Source organism: Ostrinia nubilalis, chromosome 29, assembly GCF_963855985.1.
Source record: "Ostrinia nubilalis chromosome 29, ilOstNubi1.1, whole genome shotgun sequence".
Taxonomy (NCBI): domain Eukaryota; kingdom Metazoa; phylum Arthropoda; class Insecta; order Lepidoptera; family Crambidae; genus Ostrinia; species Ostrinia nubilalis.
Genome location: NC_087116.1, coordinates 160,633 through 179,422, shown reverse-complemented (window position 1 = coordinate 179,422; position 18,790 = coordinate 160,633). Strand labels below are relative to the sequence as shown.

General features: G+C 40.5%; 1 protein-coding gene and 1 long non-coding RNA gene across 2 annotated transcripts in view; one reads left to right on the top strand and one right to left on the bottom strand.

Annotated features, from left to right (window-relative positions):
• LOC135085706 (uncharacterized) overlaps positions 1–18,790 on the bottom strand; it is a 463,562-nt gene that overhangs the window by 382,850 nt on the left and 61,922 nt on the right. The gene's annotated exons all lie outside the window — the stretch shown is intronic.
• Positions 1–18,790, top strand: part of LOC135085747 (uncharacterized) — a 63,028-nt gene that overhangs the window by 36,965 nt on the left and 7,273 nt on the right. The window contains exons 17-24 of the mRNA XM_063980546.1: positions 5,476–5,567; positions 7,441–7,532; positions 10,028–10,106; positions 10,862–10,940; positions 13,205–14,185; positions 14,875–14,981; positions 15,419–15,512; positions 17,550–17,692. Of these exons, the coding sequence (XP_063836616.1) occupies positions 5,476–5,567; positions 7,441–7,532; positions 10,028–10,106; positions 10,862–10,940; positions 13,205–14,185; positions 14,875–14,981; positions 15,419–15,512; positions 17,550–17,692 (1,667 nt within the window). The remainder of the gene's footprint in view (positions 1–5,475; positions 5,568–7,440; positions 7,533–10,027; positions 10,107–10,861; positions 10,941–13,204; positions 14,186–14,874; positions 14,982–15,418; positions 15,513–17,549; positions 17,693–18,790) is intronic.

Here is an 18,790-nt window from a genome sequence, read left to right as displayed (position 1 = left end):
AACCTATCAAGTTCCATAATTTTTGCCGATAAAATCTGTACGAGGCATTACCGTACTTTATTGCTGGGAGTCCATGTATAGTGATGTTCCTGCGGCCATCATAGACAATAAAATATCGATTTCGAAAATAAAATAAATCGATTAAACTGCTTTGAAGACTAGATTTGCGTTAAAAGCTAAAAAGATATTGACACTATTACAAGAAGCTATCTAAAGTGTCCAACTGGTCGAAGGTCGTAAATAAAATAAAAATAATTAGGACCATAAACTGATATTCATGGTATCATAACTGTAAAAGTGTCAGAATCCGATGTTGAATCCAATGCCAGTTGAAGTGAGAGAAACATATATCAACCTAGTATAGTTGCCAATCTCTCATAATCTATGCCAATGAGGGTTTTCGCGATTGAAAAATCCGCCAGATGGCAATACGTAGACGTGAGGTCCAAATGCTGCATGATTGGTTATTTTTGACATGACATTGACAGATATGTCAAAATCCACCAATCATGCAGCATTTGGACCTCGCGTCTACGTATTGCCATCTCGCGGATTTTTCAATCGCGAAAACCCTCATTCATAGCACATGTATAATAATAGACCAAATGAACTTTTATAGATTGTGAAAGAGAAGATAAAGATTTTATTATTTTATTAAAATCTTGCCACGAGGTAGTTTTTCAGTAGAAACCAGGATTGGATAATCGCTACAGGCAAGTATCAGAACATTTTATAAATATTTTTAATCGATTATATCCTTGTGAATCGTTTTAATAAATTGTCATTTTACTTTTTCAATTAAAACTTTTTCAATCCCTAGTCTTGTCAAACTGTCATAATGTCAACAAATTATAAATGTCACGTCAGTTGACTCAATTTCAGTCTTCTGTGCGTTTATTGTATTTTTATTTCAATAAAATAGTGCTAAAGGGTTAGTACTAAAAGTGAAAGCCTTTTTTCAGAAAGAAACCAATGTGGTGCCCTTATTATTCATACTGTTTGAAAGTTCCAAGTCAGTGATACAGAGTTGCCGCCATTATAACTCCGTGGTGATACCATACCAAAGAAGAAGTTTTCCTAAAAACTTGTGTTATTTTTATATGTGATCAAATAAAAAGGATTAATTCTACGGCTCAAATGGAATAACCTATCCCAAGAGACCGAATATAAAAAAAAAACCTCTTCATAGAAATTATCACCATCACGAGGATGTGAATTTTTTTGAGAATTTGATATTGGTCCTGTAAGAAAAGTAGTTGTATTTCAGTAGTAGAATCAACCCTTCTTGTTTCATCAGCAAGAGTAACTATAAAAACGCCCTGTAGGTAGGTATTATTAAGCTGAAGAGTTTGTTTAGTGTCAAAGACTGTCACACAGTGTAACTTAAATTGGCATAAAATATTATGATAATGAACATAAAAACTTAAATAAATATTTATGTTAATATTTTTTCTATTTATTTATTTTCCCAAAGCTTCACAGTGACAGCTGAAACAGCAATACTGTTGTAAAACTAAACTTAGAACAAACTGTTACAAATATTTTACAAATTAAAATAAAACCGCATGTTGCTTTACTTTCTCGTATAGGTAATAAATGTAATTAATGGCTAGATTATTAATGTTACTTTGTTACCCTCAATAGTGAGGAGATCTTACAAAATGGTAACCCTGATTTTCATTGTCATTCAAGTGCTCTTTCTTCGCATAGGCTTCTGTGATTTGGCCAAGGGCCACACACATTGCGATAACATTATGCGACATTGATTTGACAGCAGCGGAGTGAAGTCTTGCGACTATGCAAAATGATACCCTGTAATCGTAGCGCATATAGACATAGACGGGGCGGGGCACATAGCTCGTAGAGCTGATGGCCGCTGGGGCAGGAAAGTTCTTGAGTGGCGACCACGAGCCGAAAGACGTAGCGTGGGCAGGCCTCCCACTAGGTGGACCGACGATCTGGTGAAGGTCGCGGGAGGTGCCTATATGCGAGCGGTGCAGGATCGGTCTTCGTGGAAATCCTTGGGGGAGGCCTTTGTCCAGCAGTGGACGTCTTTTCGGCTGAAACGAACGAACGAACGATACGTATTACCACTATTTACCAGACATTACTATTTATTGTATACTCACGCTATAGGAGCACGCGCGTTACAGCTTCGGCCTTGCATTATTATAAGATCTTGTTCCGCCATTTTTCGAACTTCCTCCGTGAGGATATCCCCGCCGAATTCTATGATAAACCTATCAAAAGTCATATTCTGCAATGTCAAAATTAATTTGCCGAAATTCGCCGAGCCAGCTATGTCAAATAATATTATTAGGTGTCAAACAGGATACGTTCAGAAATTAATATTACGATTTTAAAGATAAGACAAGAAAACTTTTTATTGACGAAGTTGCTGGGACAGCTAGAAACTATTTTTTTTCCGGCACTTTAAGAAAATAATAAATGAATGAAAACGCAGCGTGGGACGTCCACCCACAAGGTGGACCGACGACCTGATAAAGGTAGCGGGAAGGCGCTGGATGCAGGCCGCTACCAACCGTGCGATGTGGAAGTCATTGGGGGAGGCCTTTGTTCAGCAGTGGACGTCCTGTGGCTGAAATGATGATGATGATGATGATGAAATGAATGAAAATGACAAATCTTCGAACGTGTATAATACCGTGCCAAAGTAATCATATAATTTTGGCACCTTAATAACTATTGCTGTTTTTGTTGTAAAGACCATGCAGCGCTACTTGCGGATATTATTGGAAAGAAAACTATGTAGGCTCTAGATCTGAAGCCGCTTTAACGAACACGAAGTGCTCATACAATACGGCGTATTTTCTTCCAGTCTTTAGTCAGGACTTTAGTCGAATTAAAACCCCGGTTGAACGTGATATAGCCGCACCAGAATACGGTGCTTTTTTGCATAATCGCAAGACTTCGTTCCGGTGTCGACCGTATGTTATCACGATGTATGTGGCCCAGGGGTTACTGTAGCCGCTAAGGTTTGAAACTTCTTGCTTAAAATATTGTAGTCTTTGGCATAGACTACGACGGTAGTCATGGAGATAGGAGTTTGTTATCTCGTGTCAGATGTAAATGGTGAAAAGAAAACCCATGATTCGTGTTATTTTTATGCAATATGTAGGTATTTTATAAAAGTGGAACCCCGAGTGATCTCCAAAACCCATTCTATTATTATATACGATTCGGCTTCGATATCTATAATACAATAGGAGTTTATTTCATGTGTCAGATGACAAGGGTGGAAACTACCTACGATTCATGTTGTTTATTTACGTGCAATATGTGGGCATATTATAAAAGTGGAATGCCGAGTTGTATTTCTAAAACTTGTTCTATTATTTTATACTATTTGGCTGCGACTCGGCGTGACGACAATACAAAACATTTTTCGCGAATCGGTGTTCATACATTCACACAATACATTAGACGCCATGTTGTCATAAACGACATATTATAAAATCGCTGTGATTTAATATTCTTAATCATTCATTTTATGGCAAGTGTCCATCAGGAATCATTGTTCTTACACACAGAATCGTATTATTTCGCTTTCGGGTAGTAATATGTCAAAATTGTTGGTTCTTAGGCGAACAATGTATGGAGAACGAACATTGTCCTTTTTTAATTTATTTAGCGGCCGCCCGCGATTTCGTACGCGTGGATCCCGTTTTACCCCCTTCATCTATCTTACACGGTTTAGATTTTTTCATACAAATGTTTTTTCCCGCTAACTCCCGTTCCCGTGGGAATTTTGCAATATCCTGTTTTTACTAAGGTACCTGCATGCCAAGCGTCTAACTTAAGCGGTTTAGATTTTTCATACAAAAGGATTTTCTCGCTAATTCCCATTCTCGTGGGAACTCCTAAGTATACTATAACCTGCCCAGGAGTATGAAGAATAATTGTACCAAGTTTCGTTAAAATCCGTCGAGTAGTTTTTGTTTCTATAAGGAACATACAGACAGACAGACAGACAAAAATTTTACTGATTGCATTTTTGGCATCAGTATCGATCACTAATCACCCCCTGATAGTTATGATGAAAATATATTTCATGTACAGAATTTACCTCTCTACAGATTTATTATAAGTATAGATTTATAACCTTGGACCCCGATTTTCCTTGAGAGAATTCTTTAAGGAGATTAATATACTGACAGTAGCTTCACAGTTCATTTATGAAAACCTTTTATATGTTCGCAAAAATATAGAGCAATTTACTAGAAAGAGTGATTTACACAAGTTCAATACAAGAAACAAAAATAAACTTGCCGTTCCAAATTTCAGACTGCACAAGATTGGTAATTCATTTATGGGGAAATGTATTAAACTTTTCAATAAATTACCACAAACTGTTGTAGAATTGCCCATTCATAAATTTAAAGCACATATCAAAAGCACCTTAATGAAAAAGGGCTACTATAAAGTTGATGATTATATCTATATATATAAAAATGAAACCCGTTTCGCGTTGTCACGGCATCACGTGTGAACGGCTGAACCGATTTCGATAATTCTTTTTTTTAAATGTTTGTGGAAGTCCAAGGATGGTTCTTACGGAAAAAAATATTAAGAAAATCTCTACGCTAAGGCGGTACGAAGTTCGCCGGGTCAGCTAGTAAAAGATAAAAATGTTTGGAATGTTTAACTACCTAGCTCGCATCAATACTTATGACTATAATTTGTATATTTTAAAGACTGTAAAACCTTGAAAAGGAGGCTGACAATAGTGACTGAGTTTCTTGCGCTGCTTCTTCTCAGCACTGGCCCATTTATTGTCCCGAAGCAGTGGTAGGGTTAATATTGGGACGTGTAAAAGCGCTTTTTTAAAGCCTATTTGCAAAAATAAATGAATTTTATGAATTTTAATTTTATTTTATGATTATTTTGATAGGGCAAGCTATGCATATTTGGGACGTGTATAAGCTACCTGGAAAGGGCCTATGTACTCGTACTGAATAAAATATTGGAATTTGAATTGTTTTCAACCGACTTCAAAAAAAGGAGGAGGTTCTCAATTCGACCCGTATGTTTTTTTTTCTATGTTTGTTACGCGATAACTCCGCCAATTATGAACCGATTTGAACAAATCTTTTTTCGGCGTATAGGTAATACCTCAAGGGTGGTCCCATTTAAATTTAGTAATAAAAAAAACAACCCCCAAGGGTGGAAAATTGGGGATGAACTTTTTTATACGCAATATCTCCGCCGATTATGAACCAATTTGAACGATTATTTTTTTGTTGAATAGGTATTATGAAAAGGGTGGTTTCATGCTAATTTGAAGAAAATATTTCACCCCCAAGGGTGGAAAATTGGGGATGAACTTTTTTATACGCAATATCTCCGCCGATTATGAACTAATTTGAACGATTATTTTTTTGTTGAATAGGTATTATTTGTGTTCACGCATTTGAAGTCGGTTTTATTTTTTTTCAATAAATTTATTGATTCCAGCGTCATCGTTCGGGCGACGCGCGTCGGACGGCGGCGCGCACGTGCCGCGAGGTCGCGAGCGAGCTTGCTGCCACTCTGCGCCCGCGCATCATGTGAGTTTGAGCTTTATTTGTATGGTGTTAGGGGTTAGAATGGAGTGTAGATTGTATATTGTATAGGCCTGTGATTGTGAGCTTTATTTGTATGGTGTTAAGGAAGAATGGAATGTAGATTCCAGTGTCATCTATTTTGGCGCTTGCTGTCACTCTGCGCCCGCACATCATGTGAGTTTGAGCTTTATTTCTATAGTGTTAAGGGTTAGAATGGAGTGTAGATTGTATATTGTATAGGCCTGTGATTGTGAGCTTTATTTGTATGGTGTTAAGGAAGAATGGAATGTAGATTCCAACGTCATCTAGAGTGGCGCCTGCGCACCATGTGAGTTTGAGCATTATTTGTATGGTGTTAATGGTTATAATGGAGTGTAGCGCACGTGTCGCAAGGCAACACGTGAATTTGTGCTTTATGTCTATGGCGTGGGTTAGAATGTAATGTAGATTCCAACGTCATTATTCACGTGTCTTAGGCTGCGAGCGCGCTTGTTGTCACTCTGCGAGTTTGAGCTTCATTTGTAAGTGGTTAAGGGTTAGAATGGAGTGTAGATCCCAGCGTCTTCTAGAGTGGCGCTTGCTGCCACTCTGCGCCCGCGCATCATGTGAGTTTGAGCTTTATTTGTATAGTGTTAAGGGTTAGAATGGAATGTAGATATAGGTCTGTGATTGTGAGCTTTATTTGTGTAGTGTTAAGGGTTAGAATGGAATGTAGATTACAGCGTCATCTAGAGTGGCGTGCGCCTGCGCATCATGTGAGTTTGAGCTTTATTTGTATAGTATTAAGGGTTAGAATAACCGCCTCTGTGGTCTAGTGGTAAGACCACCTGCTTCAGACGCAAAGGTCTGGGATTCGATTCCCAGTGGCAGATTTTTCTGTTCGGTTTGGTTGGTGGTAGGGCTTGTTCTAAGTCCGCCTGGCTAGCTACCACCATCTTACCTAAGCCTGTCGCCATAACAACGAAGTTAACAGCATTGTTGTGTTCCGGCAGTTAGAGGTAAGATAGCCAGTTCCTCCGTGGTTGAGGATTCCGGGTGAAGCTCGCTTCCACCTTCGGCCTGGTCATCCTTACCATCAGGTGATATACAGGCCAAGAGCTTCCTCTTTGTGGATAAATAAAATAGAATGTAGATCCCAGCGTCTTCTAGAGTGGCGCTTGCTGTCACTCTGCGCCCGCGCATCATGTGAGTTTGAGCTTTATTTGAATGGTGTTAGGGGTTAGAATGGAATGTAGTTATAGGCCTGTGATTGTAATGGAGAATTGACCTTTATTAGAAGCTTTTACACACACCAGTTAGTGCAACTAGTGGGTGACATAACCCGCCTAAACTCAAGAGTTTAATAGTCGTCGCACACCGTTGATTTTTAGTTGGCCGATAGTTGTGCCCGATTTTAAATTGTATGAAGAATCGGCCAAGCCAAATCGAATCAGCGTAGTGTGCGCACTCCCATACATGCCCATACTGATCAACTGCCCGACTAAACTATCGGCCGACGAAAAATCAACGGTGTGCGCCTACTCTAAATGTGATAGCCCCCTAGCGTAAAACCATGCAATTATGACAATTCCCATAAAAATGCTCACCAGTTGCGACCACAAGGGAGTGGCATGCCACTCCTGATAGACATAATTCCTCAGCTAAAGTCTGGTCGCCGAGCACGTAGAATTTTGTCCAATGACTCCAAGCTACCCATCCTTATCGCTCGCGCGTAATTATTTTGCTGTCGCGCTCGCACACTCACTGCGGGCGCCCGTCGCACAGTCGCGACAGCAACATAATTACGCGCGAGTGATAAGGATGGGTAGCTTGGGGTCATTGGACAAAATTCTACGTGCTCGCAGACCAGACTAAACAATAATGTTTTTCCCTACAGGCGTCGGACAGTGGCGCCCCCGCCCGAGCCGAAGACTCGGAGGCGTCGGACGAGCATGGAACCGACGCGGCCTACAATAACAACTTATGCAGGTACTTCGCTGGCAGATCTGTACCTTAAAGCCTTGATCACACGTACCGAGTAAACTGGCGAGACAGTAAATAAATAAATAAATAAATCATTTATTTGCCAGAATACGGTTACAAATGGTTATAAAAAGAGAAGTTTCCAACATATTCTATCGTACATACGATGTGCAAATATTACAAAAAATATGGTTATGTTTTTAATATTAAAAAGTAGTATCATTATTAATTGAATGTCATGCAAATGTCAGAAAATGATTATGAATTATTGAAATAGCACAAACATATTATTACATTAGATTCATACAATGTCAATGATACACAATGTCATATTTTAAGAAATTTTTAGATGTCAAGTACAAAATGTCAAAAAGATTTTTCTGTCAGGAATTCATTGACTGTGTAATACATCTTTTGTTTTAAGAATTCTAATAAATTATTTCTAAATTTAGTAAATGTTAATGTTTTAATATCTTCGGGTAATTTATTAAATATTTTTATATGTGCTCTCGGCCGAGTACTCGGTGTGTATGAACATTTCGCCGAGTGCTCGGCCGAGCGCTCGAGTATGTGACTCGCTCACCCGACTGTCTCGACCGAGTAAACATTTTACTGTCTCGCCAGTTTACTCGGTACGTGTGATCAAGGCTTAACAATACCTGGCTGTCCCAGAATGGGTGAATGAAACTGCTGGCTTGATCTATCACCTACTTACCCCTTAAAATATAAAAACAAATGTACAGAAAAAGTAATAGCAATATAAAGTACGGCCAACGAGGAGCGAGACCAAATGTAAACAAACCCAATGTCATGGTCATTTGGAACAGTAGGGGTGGGTTGCACCACCTATCTTTAACGGTAACTATGACGATAACCGGTGCTTTTTGTATGGAATTTGACAGATTTTTGACGTTTGTCAAAGTTAAAGTAAGATGGTGCAACCCAGTAAGGGTTTGACTTTGACATATTTTGGCGGGAGAACGAGACATTACGACAAATACACAAGATGGGAAGAGACAGAATAGATTGTCAGTTCGACAGTCGCATCGACCTTTTGTATCGCTGCTAGTTGACCGTACTTTAGTTGCAATTCACGAAGGCGAGTGAGCTTTACATGTGTGGTGGCTCGCTACTGTTCGATTTTAAAGTTTTGATAGACACGTACACCTACATACACAAGTAAAGCTCACTCGCCTTCGGGAGTTCCAAGAACTATACCATTACTTCTCTTGTTCAGAGAAGTAACCGGTTGTGTAACCGGTATTTTGTCTATATTAAAACCCTATCATGGAAATCCTTGGGGGAGGCCTTTGGCCAGCAGTGGACGTCATTCGGCTGAAACGAACGAACGAAAACCATATTGGGAAAAATCCCTACACAACAGAGCGATTTTTTTCACCCCCTCCCACCCCTCACTGCGCCATAATTTTCCCCCTTCCAATTCCTCTACTGCACTAAAGTCCCCCTACTTTTCCACTGCGCTAAAACCCTTATCACTCCCCACTGTACTATATTTTAATGAGGATAATTTACCCCCTTTAACTGCCTTCTCCCCACTTTTCTCCCCCCTCCCAAACAACTGTACAAACCCGGTTGACGGTGCGACGACGCAGGTACATGCTGACTCGCGGCAGCGGCTTACAAACTGTACGAGTCGATTGTACACGCTCAATTTTTATACCTTTTGTAAAGGTTGATTTTCCCTACATAATCTCCCCTATTGCTTTCCCAACTGCGGTAAAATTCGCACTCCCACTCCCCCACTGCGCTAAAATCTTCCCTCATTGCGCCAAAATCTCTCCAACTGTGCAAAAATATCTCCTCACTGCACTAAAATCTACCCCTCAAAATCTCACTCCCCCCACTGCTCTAAATCCCCTATTTTCCCACTGCGCTAAAGACCCCCCTCCCACTTCCCCCCTACTGTGCTAAGATATCCCTTCTCACACCCCCACTGTGCTCCAACTTCCTCCCTCTCACTCCCCCACTGTGCTAAAATCTTTTTCAATGAGGATAATAGGCTAGTTTCCTAAAAAAATTTTTTTAGTCCGTCATGTTTAATATCAAAAAATATTGGACACATATATTTTTATTTGTCAATCTAACAAATAATTACATAGTTATGGTGCGTTGAAGTTCCGCACGACGTCACAACGTGCGGCACTTATGCAAGCATTGACGTCACGGGCCTCTTCTTATGAACTTTGGCGCGCTTTATCTCTTTAAATTTTCATTAGTTTGAAAAAGTGAAAAATACGTGTAGAGTATTTTTTGATAAGTTAACTGACGGACTAATTAAAACTCTTGCTTTTTGACCCAGGAAACATCCCTATTTACCCCCTTTAACTGCTAGTAAGAGGGGGGGAGAAATTAAAAAGATTTTAGCACTGGGGAGTGGGGAATCTTTTTAATAAGGGGATTTTACCCCCTTTAACTACTTTCCCCCCCTCCCAACCCCCCCACTTTACTGTACAAACCCGGTTGACGGTGCGACGACGCAGGTACATGCTGACTCGCGGCAGCGGCAAGAGACACACCATCGGATCGCAGGACGACGCCGCTAATGCCGCCGGAAACTTGGTGAGTTTGGGCACAGAATAATAAGTACTACGTACAGAAGTTTTACTTCGCGAAGGTTTTCATTTCATTAACAATATGGTGTAATTTAGCCTGTCTCAAGAATCGAGCACCATTTTGTTGACAAACGTCAGTGATCGGCACTGCGCCGATGCTATAATTGGGGAAGGGATAAGGGCGGTTTTGGGTTGCAGTTTTGGCTGCAATAAAGGTCATTTTCGTGTGTCGTTGTAGCCGTATTAAAGCTCATTTTGATTTGTCGATTATTTAATGGAAATTGACTCTCGAATCAAACACAATATCTAAATGCAACTACAGATAGAGACGACCGAAATTGTACTTCATAGCACTTGCCAAATGTTCATTTTGGAATGGTGGTAGAGTAAAGGCTCCTTAAGAGCAAAGTGTGAGACCTCCACAATACAGGCTAGAATAACCAATGAAGCCATTGGAATTTTCATTTTTGTAGAAAATTTGTCAAAAATAGAACCACTTGCTTCACAGACTTGTCGCATTTGGTAACATGCACAAAAGTATCAAATCATTAAATGACAAAAAAAAAATCCAAGAAAATTATTCAATGTATTTGACTACACAAATCACAAAGAATGATCGAATCGAACAGATGAATTTTCACAGTGATTTCTAAACATAAAATAAGTAGACAGTTCGTTGTAGATGTTACTGAGTTATATCTATTTAAAAAAAATTCATAATAGTCCATAAACTTTATCTCTAATAACATCGTTTCCCACCAGCCTAGTACATCTCCGTCCTCTACGTCGAGCATACGAGTGAGGAGGACAGGTCTACTCACGGTCACCGAGCGGCCTCCCGGTAAGTTCAATTCAGTCCTTCAGTTTTGCTGCATACAGTTTTATTTTAATCAGCTGTAATTTGCTGCCTTGTCTTTAGTGGATCAGATACTATAGTTAACTTTCCCCCGGGACAAACTTGACCTTCACTGGTTGGGTTATTGGCGGTCAAGCTGTATAGATCCTGGCTACACAGGACTTGCAACGGCGGGAACGAGAGGTGGAAATAGTCCCGTTGTGATAGTAGCGCCCTCCTTTCAATGTCGTACCTGGGACACTTTAGTGCTATAGTCAAACGATTTTAAAACGTCAAGTGGCGAAAATAAAAAAACTAACAACCCGCATTGATAGTAACGCCCTCATGTAAATGTCATAAGTATATGGCTGCCCAATAAAACTCATTTATTTTTGTAAATAGGCTTCAAAATAGCACTTTTACAATGTGGCCATAATCGGAACTAAATAATAACCCAGTATAGTTCCAAAATACTGAACTGTCCTATCCGTGACATTGACAGTGGGGCGCTACCGTCAATACCGGATCGCTGGTTCCGATTTTTGCCATGTTGGAAACCATATAGTTGAACGATGGTAGCGCTCCCCTGTCATTGAGTTTGGTGGGACAGTTAAATTTAGGTCATCTATACTGATAGCGCACTGTCAATGTCAACCCATATCTGGGACACTTCAGTGTTGAATAAAAAAATAAAACAAAATTAGTTTATTCAGTGCATAGGCCCTTTATTCCAGGGCAAGTGACCAGATACTATAGTTAGACAGTTTAACTTTCCTCCGGGACAAACTTGACCTTCACTGGTTGGGTTATTGGCGGTCAAACTGTAGATCCTGGCTACACAGGAGTTGCAGTGGTTGGAACGAGAGGTGGGCATAGTCCCGTTGTGATAGTAGCGCCCTCCTGTCAATATCGTACCTGGGACACTTCAGTGCTATAGTCAAGCGATTTCAAACCGTCAAGTGGCGAAAATAAAAAACTAACAACCCGCATTGATAGTAGCGCCCTCATGTAAAAATCATAAGTATATGGTTGTCCAACGTGGCAATAATCGGAACTAAATAATAACCCAGTACTGATATAGTTCCAAAATACTGAACTGTCCTATCCATGACATTGACAGCGGGGCGCCACCGTCAATACCGGATCGCTGGTTCCGATTTTTGCCATGTTGGAAACCATAAAGTTGAACGATGGTAGCGCCCCCTTGTCATTGAGTTTGGTGGGACAGTTCAGCGTGGGTCATCTATACTGATAGTAGCGCCCTGTCAATGTCAACACATATCTGGGACACTTCAGTGTTGAATAAAAAATAGAATAAAACTAGTTTATTCAGTGCATAGGCCCTTTCCAGGGCACTTATACACGTCCCAAATATAGCTTGCCCTACCACCACTTCGGGACAACATATGGGCTGGTGCTGAGAATTGGCGGAAGAAACTCAGTCACCATTGTCCAACTATAGTGTCTGGTCCGCTTAGGCCCAGAACAGACGGTGAAATGCAACTGCAACGAATCTGAACTGCTAGTTACTTTCGAGTTGCATCTAAGTTTCTGCCATAGCGTCCGTTGAGAAACCACACATGTCGCGACCAGTTTGAAACTTTCAGTTTCAGTTTCATTCATCAGAATCATCACAAAGTTGCAGTTTCGTTGCAGTTGCGTTTCACCGTCTGTTCTGGGCCTTAAGGATATGTCAGTTCACTGTTGCCAAGTTGCCATATATCAAAGTGTTGCTATAATGAAAACAAAATCATTGGTCATGTAAAAAAAGCTTTTACTACAAAAAAATCAATGATATTGTGTTCATACTTATTTTGCGCTTGACATTTTTGTATTAAATAGTAAAAGTTCGATGTGTAGATTTTTTGTAAAATGATTGAATTTTTTTATTTTTCGCTTGCATTTTTTGAAAATTACATGAAAATATTTTTTTTTAAATATGCTCTAGAATTCTTGATTTCGGAAAGAAATAGGTATGACCTTTAAAATGAATCTAGGCATCAATACAGAAACAGCTTTTGTTTCACCATACTTCTTTATTAATATTTTATGTTTCTTAAGTTTTCTAAGAAAATAAGTATGTAAAGTCATCTTTAAGCTCTACCATTTGAGCCGCTGATATCTGCTATGGTGGTTCAAATCTCACTGCGAACGTTAAAGAATCTGAAATATTATTTTCATGTAATTTTCCCCAATTTTGATTATTTCGCAACACTAGCAGCATGCTGTATGTCGTGTTCCGCTAATTTTGTTTTTCTTTGCCACCCTAGTCATAAGTCCCGAGCTAGTGATGGAGGTGGAAGCTCGCATGAACAGAAACTACCTCCCCCCCTCCATACAGGGCGGATACCAGTACCAAGGATACCAGAACCCACCCACGACTACCACGCAAAACGTACCGCAGAGTCCGACTCAAGGGTCCATAACGCAAGGGACTCCAAACTACAGTAGTGCAGGACCGAGCGGTCCGAAGCAAATGGTACCGGTATTAGAGACGATACCGCAAGGCAGCATGATCGGTACCAAAGGTTCGATAATGAGTGGCACGCCCATCACTACGCAAGCAGCGTCGCCGTTTACACCGCAGTTGAGCCAGTATTCTCCTACCCATGGGGCGGTGGTCCAAAGTGGGTCCATAACCAGTGGTACCCCAGTTCAGAACCAGGGGTCAATTGTGTCTGGTACACCCATGAGCACAAGCAGTTTTGATAGCAAGAATTTCGGCAATTTTGGAAGCAACTACAGCGCGCCAAACTTTAACACCATAAATACCAATTTTAGTAACAGTAACTTCAGCGGAAATACCAATAATTTTGGCGCCAACGTTGGTACAAACAATTTTGGTACCAACATGAGTTCAAACCCCAATTTCGGCGCGAGCATGTCTTCAAACAATTTCGGCACGAATATAAACTCCAATCCAAACTTTGGTACCAGTATGAACGCTAATACCAATTTTGGTGCGAACATGAATACCAGTACCAATTTCAATGTAAGCTCTAATCCAAATTTTGCAAGTAATTTCGGATCGATTACTAGTGGCACGCCTATGAACTATCAGAACCAAGTGCAGAGTTCGACGCAGATGCAAAATATGCCCAGTGGTTCCATTATGGCCGGAACGCCCTGCCAAAACTCGGTATCTGGTACCAATCAGTACACGAACCAAGGACAGTACAACACTAGACAAAGGAAATATTCCGGCCCTCAACGCGTTAAACTGCAAACGTTGGCGACTGTGCAAGAAATGGGTAATTTTTTTGTTTCTTTTTATTTTGGGTGGTGGTTTCTGGGAGAAAAAAATCGGTATCAAAAATCGGGTATCGTTAAAAAATAATGTAACCATGGTAATATTTGTTATAGCGTTTCTAGTTGAAAAACTTTTTCAGGTAAAGCATTTTTTTAAATATTTTTTTATTGATTTTGCTATTTTAAATTGCCAATTTTATTAAAATCTCACAGCGTTCAAGTAAGTACGTAGTAAATGTGTGTGTTGCATCAGTGTGTGTGCACTTGTAGTTTGACGTTATGTGTAGTATTTTTGATTTTTATGCTTTTTTCGATACAAACATAACATTACAACTCTTCCGTTGAGTCATTTTCATTAAAGTGATTTTTTCTGCGAAAGCGCTGCCACGACAAGTGTTTATCATAAACATAATGACTTATTATTATTAATACTTATGTTTTTTTGTCACTAACGCCAGATGGTTTGGTGCTAGGTTACTTGCCCAAAACTGTTTTACTGTGGCACTAGATTTATTATCTTTTATGGCAATAGTAATTAAAGCTACTACAAGCCTAAAAGGGCTTTAATTTGGTATGATAGTTGAAACAAATGAATAATTTAACTATTTACATTGAGTGGCAGCACTTTCGCCGATCGCCTTAACTCTACCGTAAGCCTACTGCGTTAAAACAATCTGATTGGCATTTCTAGCGCGTGAGCACGCAGAGCGATACTCGCCGGTGAGACGCGCCGAGTGCTCGCCGCCGCGGGCCGCGCACGACCTGGCCTCTGCCAAGCTGGAGTACCAGCAGTTGCAGGTATGTTTTGTTTCTGTATTGATACTTTATTAATCAGTGTGGGACCACCGCCCACAAGGTGGACAGACGACCTCAGAAAGGTAGCGGAAAGGCGCTGTATATGCAGGCCGCGACTAACCGATCAATCTGAAAATCATTGGGGGAGGCCTATGTTCAGCAGTGGACGTCCTGTGGCTGAATGATAATGAAGTTATCGTGTTAAATCGTTCAAATCACTTCCACTTAAGCGAGTGACGGAACAGTTTTTAAGATAATATGTTGAGCCTCATAACCTACATTTATTCAACAATTTTTTTGCCCTGTAAAAAAATGGCCAGAAGATAAATATGTAATCCAGTCAATAAATAGGATGCTGGCGTTTATAAACTACTTAGTTGCCCAATAAATAGACTAACCAAACGACTGCAGTATATTTAACAACTATTTTCGTCTTCCAGCGTGGACTGGAAAGGAGAAGCGGCGGCAGCAACGCGGGAGCCTCGCCGCCACTACAAGACACGCGGCTACACACACCAGCCTCCAGTATGCCAGGTGAATACTAAACTACTTCAGCACTAGCCAAATGTTTATTTTGAAGTGTTTGTGAACGATTTGAAAATGGCAATGCCAGATTTTGTATGGAAAGTGGCGTCTTTTTTTTTCGCGCGGCCATCGATCAAACTTTGTTTTTTGATTACAAAATAGTGTAATAAACCAAACTTACTATGGCATGTATACCTCTAAACTCAGTCTGAACTGAGTTACGAGCATTAGAAGTTTGATGATTTTCATACTAGATTTGCTTTTTGTGCGCAAGTTTTGTAAGAAATTGCAACAAAATATTGCGCTATTTTTTTATTGCGCTGATTCTGCTCCATACTGATGTCTGGAGCATTTAATGGATGGTATTATTTGTTTACACATACAATCTCACTAGTTTGTTGCAATTTCTTACAAAACTTTGCGCGCAAAAAGCAAATCTAGTATGAAAATCATCAAACTTCTAATGCTCGTAACTCAGTTCAGACTGAGTTTAGAGGTATACATGTCATAGTAAGTTTGATTTATTACACTATTTTGTAATCAAAAAACAAAGTTTGGTCGATGGCCGCGCGAAAACAAAAAGACGCCAATTTCCGGCATTGTCTTTTAACCTTCAGAGAATCAAACATTTTGACCTAAGACCTTGCTACTTGACCACAATTTTCTTCTTCTTCTTTCCGTGCCTCTTCCCATTATTTGGGGTCGGCCTTCCTCGTTCTCATGCGCCAGATCGCTCGATCCTGGGTTGTCTCTTCGTTCAGCTGGGCCTGTTTCAAATCCTTTGTTATAGTGGACCTCCATGTAGCAAGCGGGTCGTCCTCTGCCTCTCTTGCTGTCTGGTAGTGCGAGAGCTTTCTTGACCACAATCGTGGATTAAAAATACCTCATAATAAGTAAAAGCAGTATGGTACAAATACGATAGTAACTGTCTGTTACCTGAAACTAAAGCACAGTCGCCGATCATGTAGAATTTCGTCCAATGACCCCAAGCTATCCATCCTTATCGCTATCGCGTAATTATGTTGCTGTCGCGCTCGCACACTCACTGCGGGCGCCCGTCGAACATTCGCGACAGCAATATACTTGCGCGCGAGCGATACGGATGGGGTAGATTGGGGTCATTGAACAAAATTGCTGCTACGTGCTTACAGACCGGGCTTTACATCTCCTCTCTCCACTTTTGTGGAAATCGGACTTTATAGCTTCTCCTTAAGTTGTGTTGAAAGTATACACATTTTGAGACCCAGGGAAAAACTGGGGACAGTTTTTATCCAGTTTTTTGGAAGGGTGGACACATGCGTGACACTTTCTCTCACAGGCCAAATCTAGTTAAAAATAAAATATCTTTGGACAATTTCACACAGCGTCATCTAGCCATAAAGAAAACAACTTATATGCTTGTAGGTATTTATGGGTGCTAAAAGCCCGGTCTGTGAGCACACTCACTGCGGGCGCCCGTCACACAGTCGCGACAGCAATATAATTACGTGCGAGCGATAAGGATGGGTAGCTTGGGGTCATTGGACAAAATTCTACGTGCTCGCAGACCAGACTATAGCTTAAAGGATCTTTTCAATTTCTGCCTTGCGTGATATGCCGGCGTGGTAACCACTATATCACTCAGGTCGTCAATGCCAGCGCGTTGTAAGATACATACAGTGCCATCTCCTCACACATCAAGTAACTAGTAGTAGTTTGGGACTAGAAGCGCAGTGTTAAATGTCCAAGGATATTTATTATTATTATGTTTGTACGCTTTGGAGCTCACGGGTCAAAAGTGGCCCGGTCCTTTATAAGGCTTGCGTGGGGATACAGATCCAACACGTAGAGGCCGTTTTAAGCGCAAAATAATCGACAAAAGTGAAAGTGGTGCACATGCTGGATCTAGTCTCTGACTATATCATGGGATGTAGCCAGAGACCATCCCCAGCCTGTGCACAGGAGCTATTGCAGTTATTGGAGAATGGACTAGGGTTATGAATGAAGGATGGATGGACTGGTTACTGGGCTATGGATGGAGACTATCACACAATAATTCTTCCCCAGGCTCGCCGGTCGCGGCGTGTGGAGTAGCGGCCTTAGACCTAAGCCTGGTGTCACCTGAGGCGGCGAGGGCAGTGCTATGCGCCGCCCGTTCGTTACGGGACCCGGCGGCTTTGGACTTGCCTAGGACTAAGCTGCTCACACAGGTACGTACAGTCGAATTTTTTAGAATTCAGCAGAAACTTAAACAAATATGGCCAACTGACATTAAAACAATTTTAATCTGTGCCCTAGTGAGGCGACACAACCTCTCGTTAATTGCGAATTGAAATTATTGTAGTACTTACGTACCTATAGAAATAATTAATAATGCTTTAAAAAGCAGTGCATTAAGTAGGTAATTAGTAGTACAGTCGACAGCACATCAAGCTATACATTTTCGTTGCAAAGTCGCCCTTATCGCAACTACGTAAGATACCACAGTGTTTACGTTGACGTGCTGTCGACCGTACATTCAATGAAGAAAAAATACATTGTTGATTAAGACCCTATTTAAATCTATTTAAATGCAATCAGGAATAGAAATGATTGAATCATTGAAATAAAATCGATTAAATTTACCGATTATTGTCTATGACTTACAGGTTACAACACTGATGTGTCAGAAACAACATGGAGATAACACATAATTTTAAACGTCAAGTCAATTTGACAAGTCTCACAAATTTTCATCGTCCACGTATTTTGCTAAAATAATTTGTTTCAAAGATTGATTTCAAACTTGTATAATCGTGAGAGTAAAGTTGGTTTAATGGGCTTGTGTAATAATGTGTATGATATTATGAACACGTAAGTGATTATGGTGTAATTGTGTATGAAAGTGTTTGTTTACATCTCTGCTGGATTCTAAAAAATCAAGGTATAGGGTTCTGTGCCTAAAGGGTGAAGACGGGACATATTTTTCGCTCTCTGTCTATAACCAAGCTGTATCTCACGAACCGTATTAGGCCGCATACATAAAGAAAGCTGGAAACTTGTAAGCGCTTACTAGCGCTTGTCAGCGCTGGTCCGTTCGTTCACAAAGGAAGCAGGTTGAATGTCATTTTAAATGGCAGCGTCCAGCGCTGACCAGCGCGTGTTGAAACTTGTCGGCGCCGTTCAGCGCTTATCGGCGCGCGTTCATATAATTTTCCTGCGCGGGTTACCGGTCAGCTTGTCAGCGCTGGTAACCCGCTTATAAGTTTCCAGCTTTCTTTCTGTATGCGGCCTTAGAGTAGTAGTTGAGATTTTTGAGACAGATAATA